The sequence below is a fragment of the Eubalaena glacialis genome, chromosome 9 (genome assembly GCF_028564815.1).
Source record: "Eubalaena glacialis isolate mEubGla1 chromosome 9, mEubGla1.1.hap2.+ XY, whole genome shotgun sequence".
NCBI classification, from domain to species: domain Eukaryota; kingdom Metazoa; phylum Chordata; class Mammalia; order Artiodactyla; family Balaenidae; genus Eubalaena; species Eubalaena glacialis.
In genome coordinates, this window is record NC_083724.1 from 47,950,399 (window position 1) to 47,977,466 (window position 27,068).

The 27,068-nt window shown below is 38.5% G+C and overlaps 1 protein-coding gene across 1 annotated transcript in view; it reads right to left on the reverse strand.

The window, feature by feature from the left end:
• The window catches only part of TMC1 (transmembrane channel like 1), a 387,946-nt gene that overhangs the window by 32,041 nt on the left and 328,837 nt on the right, over positions 1 to 27,068 (reverse strand). Inside the window, exons 12-17 of the mRNA XM_061200342.1 lie at positions 25,760 to 25,858; positions 11,660 to 11,802; positions 7,051 to 7,195; positions 6,239 to 6,433; positions 3,494 to 3,673; positions 3,210 to 3,371 (exon numbers count right to left, since the gene is read on the reverse strand). Of these exons, the coding sequence (XP_061056325.1) occupies positions 3,210 to 3,371; positions 3,494 to 3,673; positions 6,239 to 6,433; positions 7,051 to 7,195; positions 11,660 to 11,802; positions 25,760 to 25,858 (924 nt within the window). The remainder of the gene's footprint in view (positions 1 to 3,209; positions 3,372 to 3,493; positions 3,674 to 6,238; positions 6,434 to 7,050; positions 7,196 to 11,659; positions 11,803 to 25,759; positions 25,859 to 27,068) is intronic.

The following is a 27,068-nucleotide window of genomic DNA, read 5'->3' on the forward strand; positions in this document are numbered from 1 at the left end:
GGGCTCCTGTCATTGACTTTCTTTAAGGTCTCGAGCAAATTATTTTACCTTTCTAAGTCATAGTCTCCTCATCTATAAAATGGGGATAATGATATAACTTATCTCAGAGTGTAATTTAAAAATTCAAGGAGGTAATGCTTGGCACACAAGAAGCATTTGATAAATGTGAGCTATTACTGTCATTGTTGTCTGCTTTCTCTCCTTTGCCAAAATGCAGACCTAAGTATATAGCTTCAAAGAGCGGTCTCCCAAGAATGGCTCTGCTGCCTACCTATCAAATGTCACTGGAGATGAGACTAAGCGACTACATCTTGAGATTCCCTGGAGAGATAAAGGAGCCACCAAATTCCTATATTCAAATTCAAAGAGAGATTAAGTCCCACAGTATCCTTGACGAAAAACAGAGCAGAGGGCATCCATGGAGAAGAAGAGAAAATATCTGGAATGTTCTCATAGAACAATGAACAAGTCTTTGGGGGTATATCTCCAACATCCCATGCAAAGCAGCTGCCTTTTACTATTTCTTCTGGAATCACTTTGTTTTAAAAGTGGGTAAAATAAATGTTTCAGAACCACAGCCCTTCCCTCCTGCCGCTCCTGCAGACTTTCCCACAAGCGCTGAATGTTCATTTAGAGAAAGGAAGGCGAAAGAGAAAAGGGAAACCCAACTACAAATGGCAGTAAGAAAAGATGATGAAACAAGGAAAACCACTAGAGACAGGATTTAAAAAAAAAAAAAAAAAAAAAGGACAAGATAAGCAGCATGGTACAAGGGCTCCCAAGAAGAAGAATTAAATAATTTTTTCTTTATTTTAATTCAGTGTGTGTGGGAGCATCCCAGAAGCTTCTGCATAATCAGAAAATAAGTATTCTAGATTGCATGACGTTCATGTCTAATTTATTGCTGCCTCTGCCTCAGAAGTGAGCAGCTTCCACCTTATTCTTTACAGTTAGTTCTATTAATCTTGTTTAACAGGTGTTTGCCTGGTAAAGGGTAGGTTGCTTAGCCCTCATGCCAGTCTGCATTCTGGGATGTACATAAGAGAATATCTCAAACTCTTTGAGTTTGTGAAAACTACACTTTATATTTTTTCACTTCTCTCAACTCTTGCTGAAGATTTAGGGAGCAGCCTAGATGTGATAAAACAGACTTGTGTTAAGTGCCGTGACCAGATTTTGCTTCAAGGAGTTTTAAAACATGGAAACCCATATACTCCTGTGTATTCACTTCCTATTGCTGCTGTAAGAAATTACCACAAAATTAGTGGCTTAAAACAACATAAACATAAAATGTTCTGGAGTTCAAAAGCCTAAAATCAAGGTGCAGGCATCAGGGCAAAATCTGTATCCTTGCCTTTTCCAGCTTCCAGAGGCCACCTGCATTCCTTGGCTCATGGACCCCTTCCTCCACCTTTAAAGTGCATCTCTCCAACCTCTGGCTCCACTGTCACAGCCAGTTTTTCTGACTGACTCTTGTCTCCCATTTATAAGCATGTGTGATTTTGTTAGGCTCATCCGCATAATCCAAGATATTTTTCCTATCCCCAGATCTTTAACTTAATCACATTGGTAAAGTCCATTTTACTATGTAAGGTAACATATTCACAGTTTCCAGGGATTAGAACATGGACGTTTTTGAGGGGTTATTATTCTGTCTACCACACCATGTATCACAAGCATCTCTCTACCAAGTGCAGGCAGGTTTCATTTCATTTATTATTGCATACATAGTATGTTCCTGTAAACGTGTATGAAATGTGCATGTCTGAAAATCAAGTATTTAATAACATGTAACTGGAAAGGGAAGGGTTTATCTGGTTCCTAAAAGCCTAAAAAATAAAACAGAATCCTTACTTATATCATACATTTTGGACTTGGTCTTCAGTGATGTCTGTCTAGCATTATATACATTTTCCTTACTTTTTCCCACAATTGAAATCACAGATGAGTGGCTTAAGTCAGATGAGTATCTGAAGCTGAGGACATCTAATGATATCTGTATTTGTTTAAATTAGTTTCATAAGACTAATGCTAACTTTCAATTTTCCATTTATCTTACAAAAAAATAAGTACACAGTAAAAAATTATTTCAAATAATTTCCCAAAGACCACATTACTGCTGAAACTGAACTGTTGTCTAACAGACAAAAGCACTATGACATATTTTAAAATGTCTGTCCATCAAGGATGAACCAAAGTCCAAAATCAGTTTATGAAGTGCACATGAGGAATGTCAATTCTAATGAGATAAAATTAAAGGCTTTTCAAAATATAAATTGGATTCGTATATAAATAAGAGACCTGAAGTAGGTTTTTTGTTTTTGTTTGGTTTGGTTTCCCTTTATTGAACAGAAAGCCATATGAAACATTATCTCTTTTATCTGCTAAAATACCACTAGTCTTGGACTGGGGTCATTTATACAGTCATCTGAAAACAACAAACCTAAAATAGTATTTCCTTTCATGCTTAAGGGGCAATTATTTGACAAAAATTAACATTATTGAAATGAGTATTAGTGTATGCTCCCAAAATAATCTTTTCTTTTTTTTATGGAAAAAAGGTAACACTAACTAGAGTTCCACTTAAATATTTACTTGGGTTGTATCTAAATCTGGGTGTTTTATTATAACACAGATAGATAGTAAACGTTTCCTCAGACCATTTTAAAATATCCTTCCTGGGCTTCCCTGGTGGCGCAGTGGTTGAGAGTCTGCCTGCCGGTGCGGGGGACATGGGTTCGAGCCCTGGTCTGGGAGGATCCCACATGCCGCGGAGCGACTGGGCCCGTGAGCCACAATTGCTGAGCCTGCGCGTCTGGAGCCTGTGCTCCGCAACAAGAGAGGCCGCGATAGTGAGAGGCCCGCGCACCGCGATGAGGAGTGGCCCCCACTTGCCGCAACTAGAGAGAGCCCTCGCACAGAAACGAAGACCCAACACAGCCATAAATAAATAATTAAAAAAAAAAAAATCCTTCCTTTACATGCAACTGTAAAAGGGGTGTAAATGTACTACTTACCTGAATGGATGCATGTGAGGACTACAAGAGATAATATATATGAAATTCACAGCCAGCATATGGTGAACAGCCAATAAGTCTCAGCTATTTTCATTAATAAGCAATAAAAAACAGGCCACGCTTATGGAAGAAATAGTGACCCTGCTCTTTTTTAATCCATTAACTGTTATGCACTTCTGTTTGTGATATTACCTGCCCCACCATTGTTTCCCAGCAGGGTCCTCGAGGTACATCTGCAGGGTGCACAAAAAAGGGTGGCCCAGTGGTATTTCCAGTGAGTGATGCATTGTAGGCCTTGATCATGTTGGCTTCCCATAGGGTAATATTGGCCTTTACTAGCTTCTCCTCTTCAATCTAGAAAGCAGAGTAATGGAAACAAAAATGAAGACAACAGAGATTTCAAAGGCATTTCTGGCAATCTTGAGACTGGGAATCTAACATGCTGATGGCAAGGACAATCCAGACACAAGATTTACCTTGTTGTTAATCTCATCCATCAAGGCAAGAATAAATACATACAAGTTGCCTAAAAGAAGAGCAAAAATGCGTCCCAGGAGCCATTTCAGAGCGATGAGGGGATGGTAGTCTTCCAATTCAGCAAATAAGTCAAACAATGTTGGACAGAACATCCCCAGGAGGGACATGACCATGTTCATCTACAAGAAGACACAAGGGGTGAACCAAGTTAATGGTGTTTAAAAATTATTATTGCTTTCCTCCAAATTTGCAAGATTCCAGCTAGATTCCTTTGATATTTTATAAGACTAAAATTATTTCATGCATTTTTAAAATTTGATCTTATTAAAACAAGAGACAATATTCAACTCATATTTTCAAGATGTACATGTGCGTGAGCTTGTGGACGTGCCAGTAATAATAGTGTTTCCTAGTATAATGAGGGATGCGATTTATATTATTTTCTATGCAGAGAACACTTACTGTTATACATGGTAACTGATTCTGCACTTCACAACAAGATTTCCAAAGGAAATGGAAAATGATCTGCTTGAGGAATGAGGTCCAAACTGGAAATACTAATTTGGCAATCATGAGCACATGGGCTAGTTTAATCAGTTAGAATGGATGAATTCCTTGAGATGGGCCCAGGACTAAATACTGAGTTTGCAGGAATGCAAACTATAAGGGGCAAAAAAAAAAAAAAAAAAAAAGGAAAGAAAGAAAGAAAGAAAATGTAATCGACTTTATCAAAGAAGACAGAAAGAACGTTCAGAAAAAACAAAAGGAGAATACATGGCATAATGTCATCAAAGCCAAGGCAGAAAAGTTTCAAAAATGAAGAACTGGCTTATAATGCCAAAGGTAAGAGAATTATGAAAGAGAGAAAGAGAGAGAGAATGAAAATATGACAAGCTGGAAATTTGTGGCCCTTATCTCCAGATTGATTGGCACACTTATGATTATATTATTAGGCTAAATTAAGTCAAGGAAAAGAATACATAGCATGTACTACTTTTACACTGGGTGGAAAAAACCCTTTAAATAAAGTTTTAAAAAAGGTTCCAGGTGACTCTGGCAATGTCTTTGCCTGAATACTTGGCTCAAACTGTCACTGTTGAACATTTCCCATTTCCCCCCGGTAGACTCCATGTTTTGAATGATTCGAACTACCAAACTATACTTAGAAAATAATTGTCAATATGTTTTTCCCTTTTGACTAAGAACATTGTATAAGTATGACCAGCAGGAGCTAAAAGTCAGCATGACATAATATAAAATCAGCATGATATAATCTCAGCCTAAAGTAAAAACTTGGCAGAGCTATGCAATCTTATATAAGGTAAATTTAAATTCTGTTTCATCAAATTTGTAAAGTTTCTCATGAATCCCCATTATTACCTTTGTTGGCCCCTAGGAATCAGGGGTCCCCTAAGATGGATATTAAACATGTACTTACAAAGAGTGACCCTTTTGATGATAATCAATTATCCCTCCTTTTCTGTGGTTTATTAATACAAAAATATGATCAGTACAAACCATGGACCAAAGTGGCATGATAATTTTGCCTATAAATGCTATCATAACTGCAAGGATAATTTTGAAAGCAAACTTAGTAATGCTTTGAGGTTCCCCTTTGTTTTAAATAAGTAAAATAACTCCACCTAATGACTCTCTGTTTTACAGGTTTTCATGAAATGTCTATGTCATCATAGTCTCTTAAATGTATGGTCTCCCATCTTCAGTGTTACTGCTTCTGAAATACCTAGAATATTTTTGTTTGGAGCCTTTTGTTGTAAGTAGGTTATACCATTTTCTGTGCAAGATTTTTCTAGGAAATTCTATGCGTATGAAGACTTCACAATCTGTTTGGTCTACAAGACTCTGCAGAAGTTTCAGTGTGGGAAATCTACACTTCCCACCACCTAAATCTCCACACACTGAAAATGCCCAAGTTCAAAATGATGCCACATTGTATTCTAGAACATTTTATGAAAGGGAACAGACCCAAGAAACAACACATGACCAGTGATTTCCTGATTCTAAATATCTGCCTCTGACCTCTTTTCTTGGACCTGCTAAATGGGGAGATACCCTGAAGACAAATCGCAATCATAATATTTAATTCCTGTCAAAGAGCTGGCCTTCCTCATTTGAATAGCATTTGGAGGGGGAGGTAATAGGGTAAGGAGAGGAGGTGGAGCAGTTAGGCTGCTATTGAAAAACAGAGAGAGGCCCAGTCTTGCCCAAAGTGGGGGAGGCAATCTGAATGTTTCCAGTGAAATAAACATAAGAACCCAGGGCTTTATCATTGCTGCTTCAAAGAATTCAGGGGACAATTGGATCTTTCAAAGATAGATGCAGGATCTACAGAGAAAGCAACATAGGGTCATGGAAAGAGTGTTGAGCTTGAAATCAAGATTCCTAAATTTTAACTCTCATTGTTCTCCATGGTTCTGAGACCATGAACACATCACCTAATCTAAGATTCATTATCTCTGTCTATAAAACGTACTGGTTGGAATATGTGCTCTAATCTCTCTTCCAACTCTACCTTTCCCTAATGTCACAAAGTGAAAAACAGACAGTAGACAGATTTGGAAGTAAGGCTGGAATAGGGACATGTGTGCCGAGGTTGGTTCACTCTCAGGTCAGGATGACAGAGATAGGTAGAGTGGTCGTATTTCATGTCCCAACGTTGAAGCACAACCCACAAAATCTCAAATGTCAGATTCTAAGCACATAAAAAGCATGCAGAGACGAACTTCATTTTTTTCCCACCACCCAAGGGTGTCAGGATCTTGCTGCGCAAATTCCTGGGATCGCTTCACAGCCCAAAAGATGAGGTATCCACTCCCGCCAAGTGTTAGAAACACGAAGAAGTTAGCAAGAAACCTCAGGAATCTGATCAAGTGGACGTTTTCTTCTACTTGGGCTGCTCTTTCTTCTATTATAGCTTCCTGTACCCAGGCAAAACAGAAAAAAAAAGAAATATTTGAGCTACAAAAAGTATCATGAACTCAGGAATTATTTCTGCAAACATCAGAAAATGAGGAATGAAAATGTAAACTGAATCTGGGATTCCACAAACCAGGTGAATATTGCCAGCAAGTGAGAAAAAGTAGGAGAAAGAAGGAAGAATTCTTACAAACAAACTCTGGTTGAGCTAATATTTACTAAGATAGTCTTCATTCTAAAGTCTCTTCTAGTACGGTTTTTTAAAACAACTACAAAATAATACTTTAGAGTCATTTAAAATATTGGACTAATGTATTCCTGTAAATAATTAGCGAGCATTGTTCTATTATTTGAAATATCTGATTCTGATTACTAATGGTTGGCTGTTTCAAGCCAATGGCATTGTTTTATTACCAAATTTAGAGAGAAGTAGTGCTGTCATGGGTCATCAATCATTTTCCAGTCATAATCAGAACCCTGCCCAGATCCTGGTAGGAAGAAATGATGAGTTAATCTTTCTTTTAATTGTCAAGATACCTTGCTACCTAGATCATTTGGAATGGCTCCAATTTTACTCTTAGAAATACCAAGAAAAGGCTCTTGAAGTTGGTGTCTTCACCTTAAAGTTCATCGTGATAGAATTGAACTTGTTGTCTGCTGTTTCAGGATTGCCAATCAGGTAGTCCCAGCTGGTGAACACCTTCCAGCTGAAGTTGAAAGTGTTGTCGTCACCACCTCCATCATCACCAATATTTTTGGTCATCCTATACAAACAGGAAGTTTAATCCAGCAGCCAGAATACAAGCAGAAAGGGAGAGGTTAGGGAATAGCAAAACATCATAATTATAGGGAAACTGGAGAAGCAATATCTAAAAGACATATACTTTCAAACAAGTTTGTTCTAATAACCAGAAAATAAAAGTTTATTTTAAAAATTTTTTTTGTTTTAATTTTTTAAGCTGTTCATTTTCCAGGCCTTCAAGATTAAGACCACTAACCATTGATGATTTTAACAATTAAACAGGTTATATAAAATTACGTATTTTTTATTTGTTTTCCTAAACTGTTTTCCTAGGGTCATATACTAGGCTCTGAAACTTTTGTGGGATAAGGCTCTCTTTAGAAATCTGATGAAAACCACCAGGACCCTCATCAGGAAAAACATATGTATAGACTCTTAAACTGTTGTACACAATTTTAGTTGGTTTCCAGACCCCGTGAAGCCTAGGGATGGATTCACCCAGGTCAGATCAGGAAACTCCTTCACAGATTTCAATTCCCCTTAGAATCTCCTTCCAAAGAGTGATTACACTGAATGCATGGAATTTTTCCATACTCGACAACTCTTGACCAAAAATCAAGATTTTTATACAACTTTAATAGCAAGTGGTTACATATATTCTAATCAGTGATGTTTTAATTTTTTTTTTTTTTTTTTGCTTGGGCAGTTTAAAGTACATTTACTTACTTCAGTGGTTAAAGATCTATATTCCACTTACTCCATTTCCTTTTTTTCCTCTACCACTATAAAGAGCAAAATTAAAATTTTATATGATATATATTATAAAATGGTCCCATAAGGTTTTAGTTTCTTAAATATTGCAGTGATATGGAACTGAAAAAAGAAAGGAGTACAATGACATAAAGCTGACAATGTAGTCTGGCAGGTATCTCTAAGGTCATCTAAATTCCCCCACTGTTTAGTCCTATTCCTTACAGAGGTTTATATATTTCAGATGGGCTAACGTGTTTGAAAAACAACCAAAAATAATTATTCCTTACATCAATCTACCACTTTACCCTTTGCAAATGGTATTGATGTGTATTATCATATTTGTCCTTCTCAAACACTTAACAAGAGGTCGCAGTAGTTAATATTATTCTCTTTTTACAGTTGGGGAAGCTGAAGGATAAAATTATGAAGTGATTTGCTGGCCATTATACAGAAGTAAACCACAGGGGTGGGTCAAGGGCTTAGGTTTTCTGACTTCACTCTGGTACCCAAGCTAGGACACCATGAGATATGTTGAACCATACGAAGTACCTTTTTGTAGGTCAAAAAGGGTTGAAATCAAACATTTCCAATGGTTTAACCTAGGGAGAAAATGATTTTTTTGATTAAGATGCCATCACCCCTTTTTGCACTGTCACTGAGCAAAGGGCAGGGCCTCAAGTAAAACTGACCACTTGACAGATAAGTCTTGAATGGAGCTTTATCACAGGCAAGATTCTGTAGCTGTAGACAGCCTTCCAGAGAAGGGAGCTCTAGCCAGACAAGCAAACAGGGAACATCTAGCATGTGGGAACTGACAAGAAAGGGAGTGAAACACTAAAAGGAGTAAGGAAGGATATTGAAGACAACCTCTGCTAACAACACATTTTTACTAAGAGATGGCCCTGATAGCTATAAAATATTTCATGTACAGCTCCATTCCTTGTCTGTAGAGAAAAAAAGTGTACATACTTAAACAAAAATTCCTCCTTTTTCAAGGGGGTTATATTTTTGAACAACTGTATCTTTGGGAAACTACCTCAACATATAATTTGCAAGGAATGAAGGAAGGAAAGAGTGGAGGAAGGAAGGGTGACCAACGGTCTTGCTTTGCGAGGGACTGAGTAGGTTTCCAGGGCACAAGACTTTCAATGCTAAAGCCAGGAGATTCCTGGGTCAACAAAGTTAGTCAACCTAACTTAAAACCTCAAAGTGCTTTCTTGGATATCTATCTAATTTTCCTTCCAATTTCCCTATTAATTAATCAAATATAGATATTTGCTTCCCTTTTATGGATGAGGATGCTGAAGACAAAGAATATGGGCAAGAAGCCAAAGTCCACCAGTTGCCTAGTTGATTTCAGTATTCAATTTTAGTTTCCCTTGATTTGAGTCATGTATCCCATAAAGCCACTCATGTTTATTCCAAGAATGTATTTGTTTGGGGTGAGTGGTGGGGGAAAGAGATGATATAGGATTCTGAACAATCATTTATATCTCATCAGTTGTTCTTCTACCAAGCCTTGCCCCCAGGGCTAGGAGCGGGGTAGGAGTCATAAATTGCTTTGGAATTGTCTTGCCATATAGGCCAGTGAGCTTAAACTACTTGCTAATCTGGTAATGAACAACCAAAGGTCCCCTGCCAGAGGGAGGGACCAAAATCAGGCTGGTTTGGGTGGCATAACATGGATGACTTTAAGGGGGAAAATGTAGAATTTGTGCCCTACAGCTATCCTAAATGGCATCTTTGAGCTAATAGGAAAAGCTGTCATTTCCTGTAGAGCTGAACTAGCTAATAAGTTTGCCACCAGCGATATGTGGTTACTGAGCACTTGAAATGCAACTAGTGTGAAATATACATAAGATTTCAAAGACTTAGTACCAAAAAAAGACAGAGAATATCTCAATAATAATTTTAGATTGATTATATGTTGAAGGAATACTTTTGATATATTGAGTTAAATAAAATATATTATTAAAATATATTCCACCTATATATTTGTTTAATATAGTTACTGGAATATTTTAAATTATATGTACCTTGTCTTATAGCTCTTTGCATAATGCTGTTCTAGATGCTTTACACTCATCTGCCAGAAAATTATTATAATAAATGTGCAAATCTATTAATGTATAACTACATAACCATATGTGACTACCCTACTGCTGGGGCTATCATATGACCTCAATTCCTACCATGTTGGCTTTGTTTGGTTTTTCAATAAGCCTATGAATTACAATCCTAATAAAACAGTCAATATTTGTCAATCACCGTACGCCAGCCATGTTCTAAGTGTTTGTATGTACTGACTCATTTTGTCCTCATAGCCATCCTAACATCAAGGTGTTATTACACCTCTGTTAGAAATGGGAAAATAGAGCAGTTGAACAATTTGTCAAAGTTCTTTTAGAATGGGCTAGAGCTGGTATTTGATTCCATGAAGAATGGCTCAAGAGCCCACTAGGGTATGTAGCCTCTGCACAGTCACTAAAAGAAGCTGAGGACTTGGACATCCATAGACATGCTTCCTCAGTGACTATGGAGACTAAAGGACCAACATGGAAACGATACTCACAAGGCCTCTGTAATGTAACTGTACCCTTGACTTTAGTCCTGCCAAATCAAAATGGCCAAAAGACTAGAAATATCTTAGATTTTTTGGAATGTGGTAGTACTTTATCAGGTGGACAGATACTTTACATACTTAGGGTCTCTGATTACACTTGCACAAGTAGATAAAGATTTTGGATATGGGATCTCCATTAAGGCCTTTTTCAAGTCCTGAAAGGGCTTAAAAACTAAGCATAATAGTTTTCTCTGGAGGAACCAATAAGTTTGGCAGGGGACAGGACACAAAGCATGCCATAGACTGTTCCAGAAAGCTCCTGCTCAAGAGGACTTTGGACCCTCAGGTAGAGGTCCCTCCCTGCAATGAAGCAAAAGGCCAATTTACCTTGTGCATAGTTAAATAGAAGGGTGGAGACTTTAATTGAGATGTTTCAACACCTGCTAAACTGGTTCAGAAAAGTAGCTAAAGGATGGATTATTCATATTATTTATAGCCCTAAATGACTGTGCTAGGTTTCTGCAGTGTCTTCAAGTGAGGTTTTAAAAATATATTTCAGACAGGGAGAAAAAATGAGCTGCACTTTCATCAGTTCCCCAATGAAATTCTTTTCCATGCTCTAATAAATCTTCAAAAATAAAACATGACTATATAGTTGATCATGATGGTCTCGTTGAGGGCCATTTGTTTTTGCTATATTACACAGCTGAAATTTTTTGGATGAGTGATTATTCTGGGTTTGTTTGTTTGTTTGTTTTAATGAACAGAGAACAACAGATTCTATCTATTGAGCTGATTCTGCAAGTCACAAACCTCTCTGTATGCAAAAAGAGGGGTCAGCAGCTGTTTCCCTGTCTTGTTTGAAACATTGATTCACACCTTAAAGTACAAAAAAGCACAATTTTAAAATATGCTCAACCACAGGGTAGGCATGCAACCATCACTGTGACCCAGTGAGATGATCAAAGTCCTGCACTTGTGTTCAACCCTTTTGTTTGGGAGATGTAATAGTCTAACATTAGTGTAGGTATTAAAACCACATTTTATCTCTTAAATACTCTGCATTCTCTAGACATGAAACAGAAAAAAAGAAAATCCAGTTCTCAAATTAATTTTTCCATTTGATTCCAGAAATCATTGTTTGCTTCCCAAGAGACCAATGAAACTTACGCTTTAAGGACAACCAGAAAGCTGTATCCAATGCACATGATCCCCACCAGAAAATAGGATAGTGGCAGTCTGAAATTCATCCATCCAATTGTTCGTTTATTGTCGTAATAGCCATAAAAGAGGACAGAATATTGAGCCAATCCCTAAAATCCAACAACAAAGCCACTTAACAGATGCTGTGAAGAGCAACTCAAAGAAAAAAGATCGACTTCTAAGAGGAATAACAAAATGACATTAATTTTCAAACTTGGGAGATGGCTCTGACATGAGCCCTATTGTTTTGCTTCATGGAGTGACTGTTTCAGCTGCCACATTGATTGACAGCCTCTTGGTTTACTTGAAATTCAGGGACTTCTAAATAGGCCAAATTTTTAACCAAATATAGGCTTGCTCAGCTGTGGAGCCATTACCGTGAAATGCCCACTGATTGAAACATCAAAACACACTTCATGGTGTCATTAAATTTATAATTTTAAGAGCCTGCTTAATATTGGGGGGAGGATCTGAAACGTGCTTCCTCAAAGTGTCATGGCAGGTTTCCACTTCCAGTCACCTGAGCCACAGTTAGATTGGTTCTCCATAAGCCACAGAGGCCACATTTCAGCTCACACTTAGCAAAAACAAGGAGCAGGTGAGATGACATTGGAACCAATATGCACAACCTTCCATTCATCAAGACTATTATCCCCTAACAAGCATGTTTATTCATGAAATTACATGCTGTTTCCCAAAAATTACCTGCCAGGGTTGTTATCACCATCTTCCAAAGCCACCTGAGTAACTGCTCTCTATACACAGAACATGGCATATTTTGATGTTGCTTCCCTTATAATAGTCTTCATCTTTCTCTCCTTCTCTCATTCACTGTGTTCTTCACTCTTAGCTTGGCAGCATTGTTTCCGTATTACTATATATCTACTTCCCCAGCTTCTCTCTGACTTCATCTCTCTGACAATAACTTAAAACTACTATGCTTTGTGAAGTGAGAAGATAATTGCAGTAATAATATCAATCAATAAATTTTTTTGAGCAGGTAGCATGTGCTGAACACCTTACTTCTTCTTACAGAATCCTCACAAGAACCCTCTTGAAGTGGCTACCGTTAGGGGCAATCGTTTTCCTCTACACTTGTTACTTGCCATGTAGAGAAGAACCATAACTGTAAAACTCCCAGCCCCTCTCCACTGCCTCATACTAACCCCAGGGAGGAGAAACTCATCTGATAGTGGAGAATGGATGAGGAATGGGGATGATGTGGGGCACCACTCTTCCTCCTCCTTTGAGATCCCATGCTGTGCTCTGCCCCTGTGAGGGGCATCCTGTCCTGGTCTAGGACTGCTGGGTAGGAAGGTCTGCCTCTGAAGCCCACTTGCCCATAAAAAGATGCCATATTCTTTAATATCAGCTTTACCAATAATAAAGATGGCATGTTGACCTCCATCTGTCTAACCCTTTGTCTTATTTCTGGTTAGCTCACAACCTGGGTCGACAAGGTAGGGGGTGTTATTTACCATCACTTCCCCACCTGAAAAAGACTCAATAGCTCTACACCTATTTTACAGATGAAGAAACTGAGCTTTAAAGAAGTTAAGTAACTTGTCCATGTTCACATAGCTAGTACGTGACAGAGTCTGAACCTGAACGGGGTCTGTCTAATTCAAATCCATATGCTTAACCACTGTGCTATACTGCTTCTCCTATGCTTTCTTTGCCTACCAGGACTTGTATCATACTAATGCCATATCTACCCAGCAAAACAAAGAAACAAGAAGTCCCTGGACCCCTGGATTGGTTCAGAGTGGGTGCCAGGACCTCCTGGAAAGGATCTAGACACCCCTTTTGAAAAGATTTCAAAGGGCCTCATCTTCACATACATAAACATTACAACCTGACTTCTTTTTCTAATTCATAATGACAGTATTGGGATTAAAAGCCACCTCCAAAATAACATGAAAGGAGAAAGTAGATATGTAACAAACATCTAGTGAGCTTGTTAGGTTAGCACAGTAGCTTCTGGGGCAGCTAACTCACCTGGTGTATGTGTCATTCAGCATATGTTCAATGGCTGCACTTAATAAATATTAGATCACAACCAATGGGGGTAAGAGCCCTTTTTCTGGAATCCTGATTACTTCGCAAAGGTTTCTTCAGTTGGTCTATTTCTACATATGCAGTGAAGCATGTAAACAAAAGAGGAGGTACTGTTGAAGTGCACAATTTTTAAAAGCCTTATCCAATCCATCTCAGTAACATATTGAGGGGTGGTTTTAAACACACTGAAAGGCTTAAAAGAGGTCTTCCCCTCCCCTTCCACCCTGTGGCCCACCACACGCCACACATCTTTCCCTTTCCCTTAAAACTCCAATAGCAGACATCTGGAAGTGACTAAAATAGCAACGACTCCTAGCCTAGCCAAGGTTCCATTCGGTTTCCATGTCAGCGCACATGGCTTTCCCTGTGGGAGCACTCTCCCATCCCAAAATCTGTGACAGAGAAACCACAGTCACAGCCAAGTTTCAAATGAGCACAGAAAATTCCTGTCCAACTCTAGGTTCCATGCTTGCACGTTGTCTACCAAGACTCTAATTTCTGTTTGAATGCTGCAGCTGGTCTAGTCCACAGAAACCGACACACATCTATGAGAATGCTTTGATGATGCAGTCGCTAGGAATCAACTCATGTATTTATTTATCTAACTAACTTTTATCGAGAACTTATTTGCCAAATACTATACATAGATGGAGTGGGAGACTGGATTACAGAGGCCCCTAGAAAAAGTTCTGCATGCAAATGTCCCCTTTATAAGTATGTGTCACCTGAAATTATATTAGAGTTCCATCCCTTTGGTGTTTCTCACTACAAATAAATACTCACTGTGAAAGACAACATTCTATCCCCACGATGGTAAATGAGTTTCATCATCCTTAGTAAGCCTTTTTAGTTTGTAGTAACTGTCAGACCATTATTTTGAAAAAAAATCGTGAAGTCAGAACTAATAGGAAAGGAAGTTATAACTTGTGAACTTTGCCTGCTGAGGGTATGTGAAGGGGAAGTAGTACCACACTAGTAGGAGTATATTTCTACTTTTCTCTGAGCTGTTATCAGTCATTTATACCTTAGTGTTAAAGAAAGCTTCAAGTGTGGATGAAAGATAGGGAATGACATCATTTAAATTCTGATACGCTCGGGACATGGGAGAGAAGCAAGGAGTGAGATGGCTAACAACACCCAAAACAAACCTCGACCAACTTTATAAGAATAGCAGCCAGCCTGGCACTTATGTGGTACATGCTGAGATCCAGCCCCCGGCCACCCTCCTTCTCTCCAATCAGACTTGCCAAGTTCCATCTAATGCTTTGCTCGCCTCCGAGTTTGTTTTCCTTTTGCTCCAACCCAGATCTAGAGTTATAAAACTGATGTTATACGGTTCTAAGCTAGGAAGCATGTAGATTACAATGAAGCTGGGCTGAGCCTTCACAGAGCCTCTCATTTTCAGTAGAGGGAATGAACTTCTACCTGTCTATGGGACCCTAGGCAGTGAACTCTGGCCCTCAAAATGCTGGGAAGTAGACAGTTTTTTTTGGTGCCCATCCATGCATAAAAGGCTCAGAGTGGTTGTCTAATATCACACAGGTAGTATGTGGTAGGATTCAAATCCAAGTCTGTCTAAATCCCATGACTGAGTTCTTTTCATTATGCCACACTGCCTTTTTAACCATGCTGGCTTCTGTAAAGAAAACTTCTGTTTGCCTTTTGTGCCATGATCTGCAACTGACACTAATGGTGGGAATTCTAGATCGTATGCCCAATACCCGTTACACATCTCACTCCACTTGGATGTTCCACAAGAACCTTGAACTCAGTATATTTTAAAAGTTCTCCCAGAGAAGCAAGAAGAACTACAATCCTGCAGCCTGTGGAACAAAAACCACATTCACAGAAAGATAGACAAGATGAAAAGGCAGAGGGCTATGTACCAGATGAAGGAACAAGACAAAACCCCAGAAAAACAACTAAATGAAATGGAGATAGGCAATCTTCCAGAAAAAGAATTCAGAATAATGATAGTGAAGATGATCCAGGACCTCGGAAAAACAATGGAGGCAAAGATCGAGAAGATGCAAGAAATGTTTAACAAAGACCTGGAAGAATTAAAGAACAAACCAACAGAAATGAGCAATACAATAACTGAAATGAAAAATACACTAGAAGGAATCAATGGCAGGATACCTGAGGCAGAAGAATGGACAAGTGACCTGGAAGACAGAATGGTGGAATTCACTGCTGTGGAACAGAATAAAGAAAAAAGAATGAAAAGAAATGAAGACAGCTTAAGAGACCTCTGGGACAACATTAAACACAACAACATTCACATTATAGGGGTCCCAGAAGGAGAAGAGAGAGAGAAAGGACCCGAGAAAATATCTGAAGATATTTTATCTTCAGATATCTGAAGATAAAATATCTGAAGATATTTTATCTTCAGATATCTGAAGATAGTCAAAAACTTCCCTAACATGAGAAAGGAAATAGCCACCCAAGTCCAGGAAGCGCAGAGAGTCCCATACAGGATAAACCCAAGGAGAAACATACCGAGACACATAGTAATCAAATTGGCACAAATTAAAGACAAAGAAAAATTACTGAAAGCACCAAGGGAAAAATTACAAATAACATACACGGGAACTCCCATAAGGTTAACAGCTGATTTCTCAGCAGAAACTCTACAAGCCAGAAGGGAGTGGCATGATATACTTAAAGTGATGAAACGGAAGAAACTACAACCAAGATTACTCTACCCAGCAAGGATCTCATTCAGATTTGATGGAGAAATCAAAACCTTTACAGACAGGCAAAAGCTAAGAGAATTAAGCACCACCAAACCAGCTCTACAGCAAATGCTAAAGGAATTCCTCTAAATGGGAAACACAAGAGAAGAAAAGGACCTACAAAAACAAACCCAAAACAATTAAGAAAATGGTAATAGGAACATACATATCAATAATTACCTTAAACGTGAATGGATTAAATGCTCCAACCAAAAGACACAGGATTGCTGAATGGATACAAAAACAAGACCCATATATATGCTGTCTACAAGAGACCCACTTCAGACCTAGGGACACATACAGACTGAAAGTGAGGGGATGGAAAAAGATATTCCATGCAAATGGAAATCAAAAGAAAGCTGGAGTAGCAATACTCATATCAGATAAAATAGACTTTAAAATAAAGAATGTTACAAGAGACAAGGAAGGACACTACATAATGATCAAGGGATCAATCCAAGAAGAAGATATAACAATTATAAATATATATGCACCCAACATAGGAGCACCTCAATACATAAGGCAACTGCTAACAGCTCTAAAAGAGGAAATCGACAGTAACACAATAATAGTGGGGGACTTTAACACCTCACTTACACCAATGGACAGATCATCCAAACAGAAAATTAATAAGGAGACACAAGCTTTAAATGACACAATAGACCAGATAGATTTAATTGATATTTATAGGACATTCCATCCAAAAACAGCAGATTACACGTTCTTCTCAAGTGCGCATGGAACATTCTCCAGGATAGATCATATCTTGGGTCACAAATCAAGCCTCAGTAAATTTAAGAAAATTGAAATCATATCAAGCATATTTTCTGACCACAACGCTATGAGACTAGATATCACTTACAGGACAAAAACTGTAAAAAACACAAACACATGGAGGCTAAACGAGACGTTACTAAATAACCAGGAGATCACAGAAGAAATCAAAGAGGAAATCAAAAAATACCTAGAGACAAAGGACAATGAAAACACGACAATCCAAAACCTATGGGATGCAGCAAAAGCAGTTCTAAGAGGGAAGTTTATAGCTATACAAGCCTACCTCAAGAAACAAGAATAATCTCAAGTAAACAATCTAACCTTACACGTAAAGGAACTAGAGAAAAAAGAACAAACAAAACCCAAAATTAGCAGAAGGAAAGAAATCATAAAGATCAGAGCAGAAATAAATGAAACAGAAACAAAGAAAACAATAGCAAAGATCAATAAAACTAAAAGCTGGTTCTTTGAGAAGATAAACAAAATTGATAAACCATTAGCCATACTCATCAAGAAAAAGAGGTAGAGGATTCAAATCAATAAAGTTAGAAATGAAAAAGGAGAAGTTACAACAGGCACCGCAGAAATACAAAGCATCCTAAGAGACGACTATAAGCAACTCTATGCCAATAAAATGGACAACCTGAAAGAAATGGACAAATTCTTAGAAAGGTATAACCTTCCAAGACTGAACCAGGAAGAAACAGAAAATATGAACAGACCAATCACAAGTAATGAAATTGAAACTGTGATTAAAAATCTTCCAACAAACAAAAGTCCAGGACCAGATGGCTTCACAAGTGAATTCTATCAACCATTTAGAGAAGAGCTAACACCCATCCTTCTCAAACTCTTCCAAAAAATTGCAGAGGAAGGAAAACTCTCAAACTCATTCTATGAGGCCACCATCACCCTGATACCAAAATAAGACAAAGATACTACAAAAAAAGAAAATTATAGACCAATATCACTGATGAATATAGATGCAAAAATCCTCAGCAAAATACTAGCAAACAGAATCCAACAACATATTAAAAGGATCATACACCATGATCAAGTGGGATTTATCCCAGGGATGCAAGGATTCTTCAATATACGCAAATCAATCAATGTGATACACCATATTAACAAACTGAAGAAGAAAAACCATATGATCATCTCAATAGAAGCAGAAAAAGCTTTTGACAAAATTCAACACCCATTTATGATAAAAAAACTCTCCAGAAAGTGGGAACCTACCCACTTAGAGGGAACCTACCTCAACATAATAAAGGCTATATACGACAAACCCACAGCAAACATCATTCTCAATGGTGAAAACCTGAAAGCATTTCCTCTCAGATCAGGAAAAAGACAAGGATGTCCACTCTCACCACTATTATTCAACATAGTTTTGGAAGTCCTAGCCACAGCAATCAGAGAAAAAGAAATAAAAGGAATCCAAATTGGAAAAGAAGAAGTAAAACTGTCACTGTTTGCAGATGACATGATACTATACATAGAGAATCCTAAAGATGCCACCAGAAAACTACTTGAGCTAATCAATGAATTTGGTAAAGCTGCAGGATACAAAATTAACGTGCAGAAATCTCTTGCATTCCCATATACTAACGATGAAAAATCTGAAAGAGAAATTAAGGAAACACTCCCATTTACCATTGCAACAAAAAGAATAAAATACTTAGGAATAAACCTACCTAGGGAGACAAAAGACCTGTATGCAGAAAACTATAAGACACTGATGAAAGAAATTAAAGATGATACCAACAGATGGAGAGATATACCATGTTCTTGGATTGGAAGAATCAACATTGTGAAAATGACTATACTACCCAAAGCAATCTACAGATTCAATGCAATCCCTATCAAATTACCAATAGCATTTTTTACAGAACTAGAACAAAGCATCTTAAAATTTGTATGGAGACACAGAAGACCCCGAATAGCCAAAGCAGTCTTGAGGGAAAAAAACGGAGCTGGAGGAATCAGACTCCCTGACTTCAGACTATACTACAAAGCTACAGTAATCAAGACAATATGGTACTGCACAAAAACAGAAATATAGATCAATGGAACAGGATAGAAAGCCCAGAGATAAACCCACGCACCTATGGTCAACTAATCTATGACAAAGGAGGCAAGGATATACAATGGAGAAAAGACAATCTCTTCAATAAGTGGCGCTGGGAAAACTGGACAGCTACATGTAAAAGAATGAAATTAGAACACTCCTTAACACCATACACAAAAATAAACTCAAAATGGATTAGAGACCTAAATGTAAGACCAGACATGATAAAACTCTTAGAGGAAAACATAGGAAGAACACTCTTTGACATAAATCACAGCAAGATATTTTTTGATCCACCTCCTAGAGTAATGGAAATAAAAACAGAAATAAACAAATGGGACCTAATGAAACTTAAAAGCTTTTGCACAGCAAAGGAAACCATAAACAAGATGAAAAGACAACCCTCAGAATGGGAGAAAATATTTGCAAATGAATCATCAGACAAAGGATTAATCTCCAAAATATATAAACAGCTCATGCAGCTCAATATTAAAAAGACAAACAACCCAATCCAAAAATGGGCAGAAGACCTAAATAGACATTTCTCCAAACAAGACATACAGATGGACAAGAGGCACATGAAAAGCTGCTCAACATCACTAATTATTAGAGAAATGCAAATCAAAACTACAATGAGGTAACACCTCACGCCAGTTAGAATGGGCATCATCAGAAAATCTAGAAACAACAAATGCTGGAGAGGGTGTGGAGAAAAGGGAACCATCTTGCACTGTTGGTGGGAATGTAAATTGATACAGCCACTATGGAGAACAGTATGGAGGTTCCTTAAAGAACTAAAAATAGAATTACCATATGACCCAGCAATCCCACTACTGGGCATATACCCAGAGACAACCATAATTTAAAAAGACACATGCACCCCAATGTTCATGGCAGCACTATTTACAATAGCCAGGTCATGGAAGCAACCTAAATGCCCATCGACAGACAAATGGATAAAGAAGATGTGGTACATATATACAATGGAATATTACTCAGCCATGAAAAGGAATGAAATTGGGTCATTTGTAGTGACGTGGATGAATCCAGAGACTGTCATACAGAGTGAAGTAAGTCAGAAAGAGAAAAAACAATACCGTATATTAACGCATATATGTGGAACCTAGAAAATGGTACAGAGGAACCGGTTTGCAGAGCAGAAATTGAGACACAGATGTAGAGAACAAACGTATGGACACCAAGGGGGGAAAGCGGCGGGGGGGTGGGGGTGGTGGTGTGATGAATTGGGAGATTGGGATTGACATGTATATACTGATGTGTATAAAATGGATGACTAATTAGAAAATAAATAAATAAATAAACAAACATTAAAAAAAAAAGTTCTTCCAAACCTGTTTGTTCCTCCTATCTCAGGGAATGATCCACCAACCTACCCAGTTACCCCAGCCAGAAACTTGGATATTTTCATTATGTTCCCATTTTCACCCGTAAGACACATGAGGCCACTCACTACAGTAACAGATGCTAACTAGACTTATTGTGATGACCATTTTGCAATATATACAAATATCAAATCATTACGTTGTACACCTGAAACGAATATAATGTTGTAAGTCAATTTTACCTCAGTTTTAAAAAGGGGAGCTCCCTGAAAACAAGGACATATTTGAACTACTGAAATATTCCTAAAGAAAAGATGTATCATTCCATATGTGAATCACAAAAATATCTCTTCTAAATGTGGCCGGTACAATAAGAGATGAAGGAACTTAGAGAACTGAGACTACCTGAGAGAGGATGCTCTCGCTTTAGAATATCACTACTTAAAAGAACCATTGATGCCAATAAAATAAGGAACTGAACAGCTGTTTGTTAACCTTTAGACTGTGACAGTCTCCTCTAGGACAGACCTCAAGAATGAGATGTGGCAAAAGTGGGCAGCAGGAATAGGCTTGGGGTGATATGTTAGAGTACAACAAACAATTTTTCATTGGAGTCAGCCACCTTTTAGTTTGAATTTCAATGCCTCCTTTCACTATCTGTGCTGTCTTTGGGAAACTAACCTCTCTGAGTCCCAATCCCCTCAACTCTAAAAAGATTACTGATCTTCGTCTTAAAGGGTTGTCATGAAGATAAAATTTAATGAATGTGCCTGCTTAACACAGAATGGGTGTTAACTCTCCTCTCCTGCCCTTTCTAGGGCTTCCCCCCACCTCCCATATCTATGATGACCAGGGGAAAAGGGGAAGCAAAGTTTGACTCACCATTTATCTCAATATGCAATGTACAAAATGCTCTCAAGCTGGAAAGCTAAATGCATTTCCCTTTATTCACAACTCAAATCTTTACCCATATGATCTCACTGATATCAGCTCAAGCTCATTCCAAATTCCTCCTCAGTTCCTCCCTCTCTCCCTTACGAGAACACCAAAGCTCTACAGTCTCTTCCTCTTTATCATTCCTGCATCATTCTCTTGTCTCCAAATAGCTTGCCAACAAAGACATTCTCTTCTCTTTTTTTAATACATCTTTATTGGAGTATAATTGCTTCACAATGCTGTGTTAGTTTCTGTTGTACAACAAAGTGAATCAGCCATATGTGTATATATATCCCCATATCCCCTCCCTCTTGAGCCTCCCTCCTACCCTCCCTAACCTACCTCTCTAGGTTATCGAAAAGCACCGAGCTGATCTCCCTGTGCTATGCAGCTGCTTCCCACTAGCTAACTATTTTACATTTGGTAGTGTATATATGTCGATGCTACTCTCACTTTGCCCCAGCTTCCCTCTCCCCACCCCACGTCCTCAAGTCCATTTTCTATGTCTACATCTTTATTACTGCCCCACCACTAGGTTCATCAGTAGCATGTTTTTTTTTTAGATTCCACATATATGCGTTAGCATACGGTATTTGTTTTTCTCTTTCTGACTTACTTCACTCTGTATGACAGACTCTAGGTCCATCTACCTCACTACAAATAACTCAATTTTGTTTCTTTTTATGGCTGAGTAATATTCCATTGTATATATGTGCCACATCTTCTTTATCCATTCATCTGAAAGACATCCTCTTCTTACTGACTTAAACTCGTTCTAATTCTACTGCTTCAAATAATACTACTTCTGCCAATTTGATTCATAACATGCACATTAGACAATCTCCCTATTTCTTACTATTTTAACAAAATGTACTTTCCTCCTGTTCAGTAAGACCCATCCCTAGGTATTCAATTAAAAATAAATAAATAAAAAATATGGTGCTTTGTAAATGGTGACCTTGAGAGGCCATAAGACTGGCTGACCTTGCATATATCACATGGTACTTGTCTGCTATTAATTAAAGGGAATTTGGATGAATTATGATACATGCTTACAGGTGACAGAGCACTGAGCTCCAAGGGGATACTTCCAGGGGAGGGGGTCCAGAGAGAAGTTCCAAGGTTCTAATATGAACTCAACAGAGAAGCAGCTCCCCCTGCACAACCTCGCCACCTCCAGCCCAAAGGTTTTCAAATCCTTCCCAACCTATAGGCTCTTCTACCACAAGAGGTCATGCTTGCATCTATTTTACAGTGTCCTATAAATTGATTCTGCTTCTCTTCACCTGCATCTATATGGCATTGCTTAGCTAAGCTGGTACATTAATCTTCTTAGATGCAAAAAACCAGCTCATGTTCCAATTAGATCCTTTAGGCCCCAGTCATCTCTACCCTGGGCCTGAAACATGTCTTTTTCTCCTGGCATCTCTGGGCTCTTTGGAAGTGCAGAATTCTGAGTTTCCAGGGATCTCAAGGACATCTGGACAATGGTTTCCTCCATGGTGGTATGATAGATGAAATACTGGGCTGTCTACTTAGATCATCTTATAATACAGAGTGGGCATCTCTATGAGGTAATTGTTCTAAGGAGCAAGTAAAGAATTCAGGCAAGGGTAAATATTGAACCTTTCTATTTGAGAAGCTAATTTAGGAATTGCATGTTTATTATGAAAGGTGGAAATGGGATCCAACTGCTTCAACCCCTTCTCCCCTTGTGAGATACAGCATTAAATGGAGTCAGTCTGTGTTCCAGAAACTGTCAGTGAGAAGGATGTTGGAAATTATGACAGAAAAACTACTGATGTGATACAAGACATAGAAAGAACACTAGATTAGGAGGCTTTTATTAGCCATAAGACCCTAAAAATGATTCTGAGACTCAAAGTTTCCCTAACTTTATAATGTGGGACATGGGATAGAAGATCTAAGGGCACTCTCTTAAAACTCTTATTTTGTGATATGTCAAATCATCGAGTGATCACAGTACACAGAAAAATTAAGAAAGAAATAAGTGAATAATATCACTTTAATGACTCTTTCTTGACCTTTTAATAATCTCTCATTGTCTTAGAATAATTTCTAGGCTGGCCTAGAGTTATAAAGGAAAGTGAGTATCATAGGATACTCCTGTTTCCATCTTCTTCTATCCATTGTAAATAGTATTTCACCAAACTGGACATGAGAGCTGTCGAGGGCAATAATAAAATCTTGGTGAGCACACTCACTGCCCAAACCTTTCCCCTAGCTTCCTCCTGTATTCACCTCCTAGACCCTCTGGTACACCCCTTAGCAGCTCTCTTAGTGCCACCTTCCTCTTTGTCTTCCTCAAGTTATTAATACCTTTAAAATCTCAAATGGACATTGTTTGCAAAACTTTCTATTTCAGTTACTTGACAAATTTATAAGTGTAGAAACTTCAAAAATATATGTTTAAAAGCCAAAAGGCCTTTTGTTCATATTTTTAGTTCTTCCTTTCTTTGATATGACTAAAACAACAGAAGATGCCAATAATATTATTAGTTCTTGTTCTTATTAACCAGACTGGAAGCTTATTATTTAACTAATCAGAGGAAGAGAATGAGAAATAAAAATAGTTTGGGGGGTACATAGTAATAAATTATTTGAAATGTAAATGGGGGGAAGGAGAGAGAGATAAAGATAGAGAGATGGAAGAAGATGAAGTGATAGAAAGAAGAAATAAAAGAAGTAAAATCTAACTCAGAGGCTATCTCCTCTCTGAAATCCAGACACCCTAGCAAAATTGACAACCGCCTCCTCAGGGCTCCCCAGTATTTTTTTTTTTTCTCCATCGTTTTACTAAGTGTGGAACACACTGTATACTAGTTGCCTATGTATCTTTCTTCTACTGTCATGACTACCTTGAGGTCAAGAGCCATGTCACATTCATCTTTGTAAAACCAGTACCTGTTTATATTCCATAAATAAATGTTGACTGGAAATGAAAATTCCAACTGACGGGTGTGATTTAAGATTCCAAAGGCCACAAAGTTGGGGCTGCCGCTCTGCCTTATGCTTATTCTATAGCTGCCTTGTTTACTCAGAGACTGAGAACCTTTCCTAAAGTTTACATTTGCTGGTACTGCTCACATAAATTTCTTTGGTTCTTATCTCAATGCTCTACAAATCCTCCCCCTTGCTCAGGATCCCCAGTCAACAAGATTCATTAAGCCTCTATTGGTTGAGTATTATGTTAAGGTCTTCAAAGAAGATGCAGCAGATGTAAGCCCCTCTTTAGGAAGCTCACGATTTAGAGAGGTTGAGGGTAGAATTCAAAACATCTGTGAAATATGCATATTAATTCTATAAACATGAAGACTTTATTGTCTCTCTCCTTCCTTCATTCCCCGGTCTACATAAAATTTTATTCTCATTTTCTACTCTTTAAAAATTCCTGAATTACTAATTCCCCAATCTCCACTGTGCTACTTTCTCATCCTATACATTTCCAAACATCTCTAATCTGGCGACTATTTTAAAAAGAATGTGTGGAATGGAATTGTTGTCACAGAATTGAATCACACTCCAAAATGATTTTTCAATGGGCAGAAATGAGTCCCTGCCATGACAATAATCCCCACCTAGGGGAGCTCGAAGTGTAATACTCATTCTAGTGCTACAATGGAATGACGCTCATTTGGGTACCACGATCAAGTGATGCTCATTTTCATATTATACAGAAGTTAGAATTTAGTATTGTTTAGTACTTACTATTTAGCTTTATTTAGTATTGACTATTCAGTAATGCTAAATAGATTTGTTTAGGAAGTGAAGAAGTTAATATGAAATATCAAAGCCCGAAGAATCCAACAAGATTTTCCAAAAAGCACATTTGCAAACTTTTCTTTTGTCCTTTTTCAAAGTCAGAGATAATAATATTCACGTGAAGTCTGAGCTCACCTTCATTCAATAATCTATATTCCCATTTAATCATATTATCACATTCCCAAACCCTATTTACTTTTTCTTCTTTTTTTCTTTTCTCTTTCTTTCTTTTTTTTTTTTTAAAGCAGGCAGGGACATCTCTCTTAAGGCCTTCATCTGGCCTCAGAAGAGGAGGCCATGGAGTTTCAGAATATGGAAAAAATCTGTCCTCTTATGAACACAGCTGTGTGGAATCACTTACACTGAAGTCATACAACACACCAAAGTTGGCTGCCGATGCCTCTTCAGCTCTGGGAACCGTTTTCCTAGGTAAACTGCCATATGGCAAACCCCAGAGGTACTACATGGAGAAACAAAGAAAGCAGTTAACAATTGGAAACAAAGTCTGAACCACACATGTGATCACAAATGGTTTTGTTTAAAAGCACTTTTGAAACCTTTTCATGGGGACTCTGTGGGTCTCCATGTGGGGTCCCATTTTCTGGGAATTGACTACTAAATCCAGAGTTAAGAACAAAGGGAATGCTAAGGACCCTGCATTCTGACTTCCGCAGACCACCAGCAGTCGAGCCAACCACATTGCTCAGGGCTTGCTGGAGCCCAACTACCCACCACCACCTCTAAACTGGTCTCATTTAGGAGGTCTGGAAAGGAGAGAGGTGGCCTTTTGGGGATTATAGTGTTCAAGAAAACCGTACTAAGCACTTCTTCATATGGGAATACCCCTCAGGGGTAGGGTGGAGGGAGAGTCTCTCCTTCATGTCAAGGAAAAGAGGAGTAGAGAGAATCACTCATACCATTAGAGGGTGTCAACTAGGCGGGAAGACTATACCCTGACTGTCATTATCTGCTTCACCACTGATTCAGGTTTACCGCCCCAATCTTGTGCTACCAGATTAAAGAGATATGATTAAGGGCAGAGCCAGCCAGAGACGGGGGAAGAGTAGGGTCATACTAGGAGCACTGGTGAAAACTGGAAAAAAAAACCACCCCTCTAGCCCCAGGGCAGACACACGGTTGGCCAAGAAGATGCTGCTTCTTGTGAGACATGAAAACATCCCTTCCCTGGGGCTGGGGCCAAGGGAGGAGGATGAATGTGGATGGAAATTTGGGTGTAGAACTTGACTAGGCAAGGGCTGCAAATCAGCCCCTGCTCCTTCTCTCCACACAAACTGCATGGCTTTCACAGCAGCCCCTCTGGCTTCCTGAGACTGAACAGAACAGAGGGTGGGTTCTACTCAGACTATCTTTCCCCAGAGTTGGAGGCCACAGAAAACGGAGAAGACCAGGGTCTCCAGTTTGTGCAGTGACACAGGAACTTTGGGCAAAGGGGCAAATGCATCAGAGGAATGCTGAGTGAGGCTGCTGGGTGGAGGCCCCTGAAAAATGTAGCATTGTTGGCAGGAGATGACCAGTCCTGCCCTCTGTTGGTTCTATAAAGTTAGCATGCAGGGAGCCCAACCTCTTTTGTTCATTTGCTGGAGTCGTAATCAATGCCCAGAAAACAGGATACCCCTCAACACCTAACACAACCTGTAAAAAGCATCCAA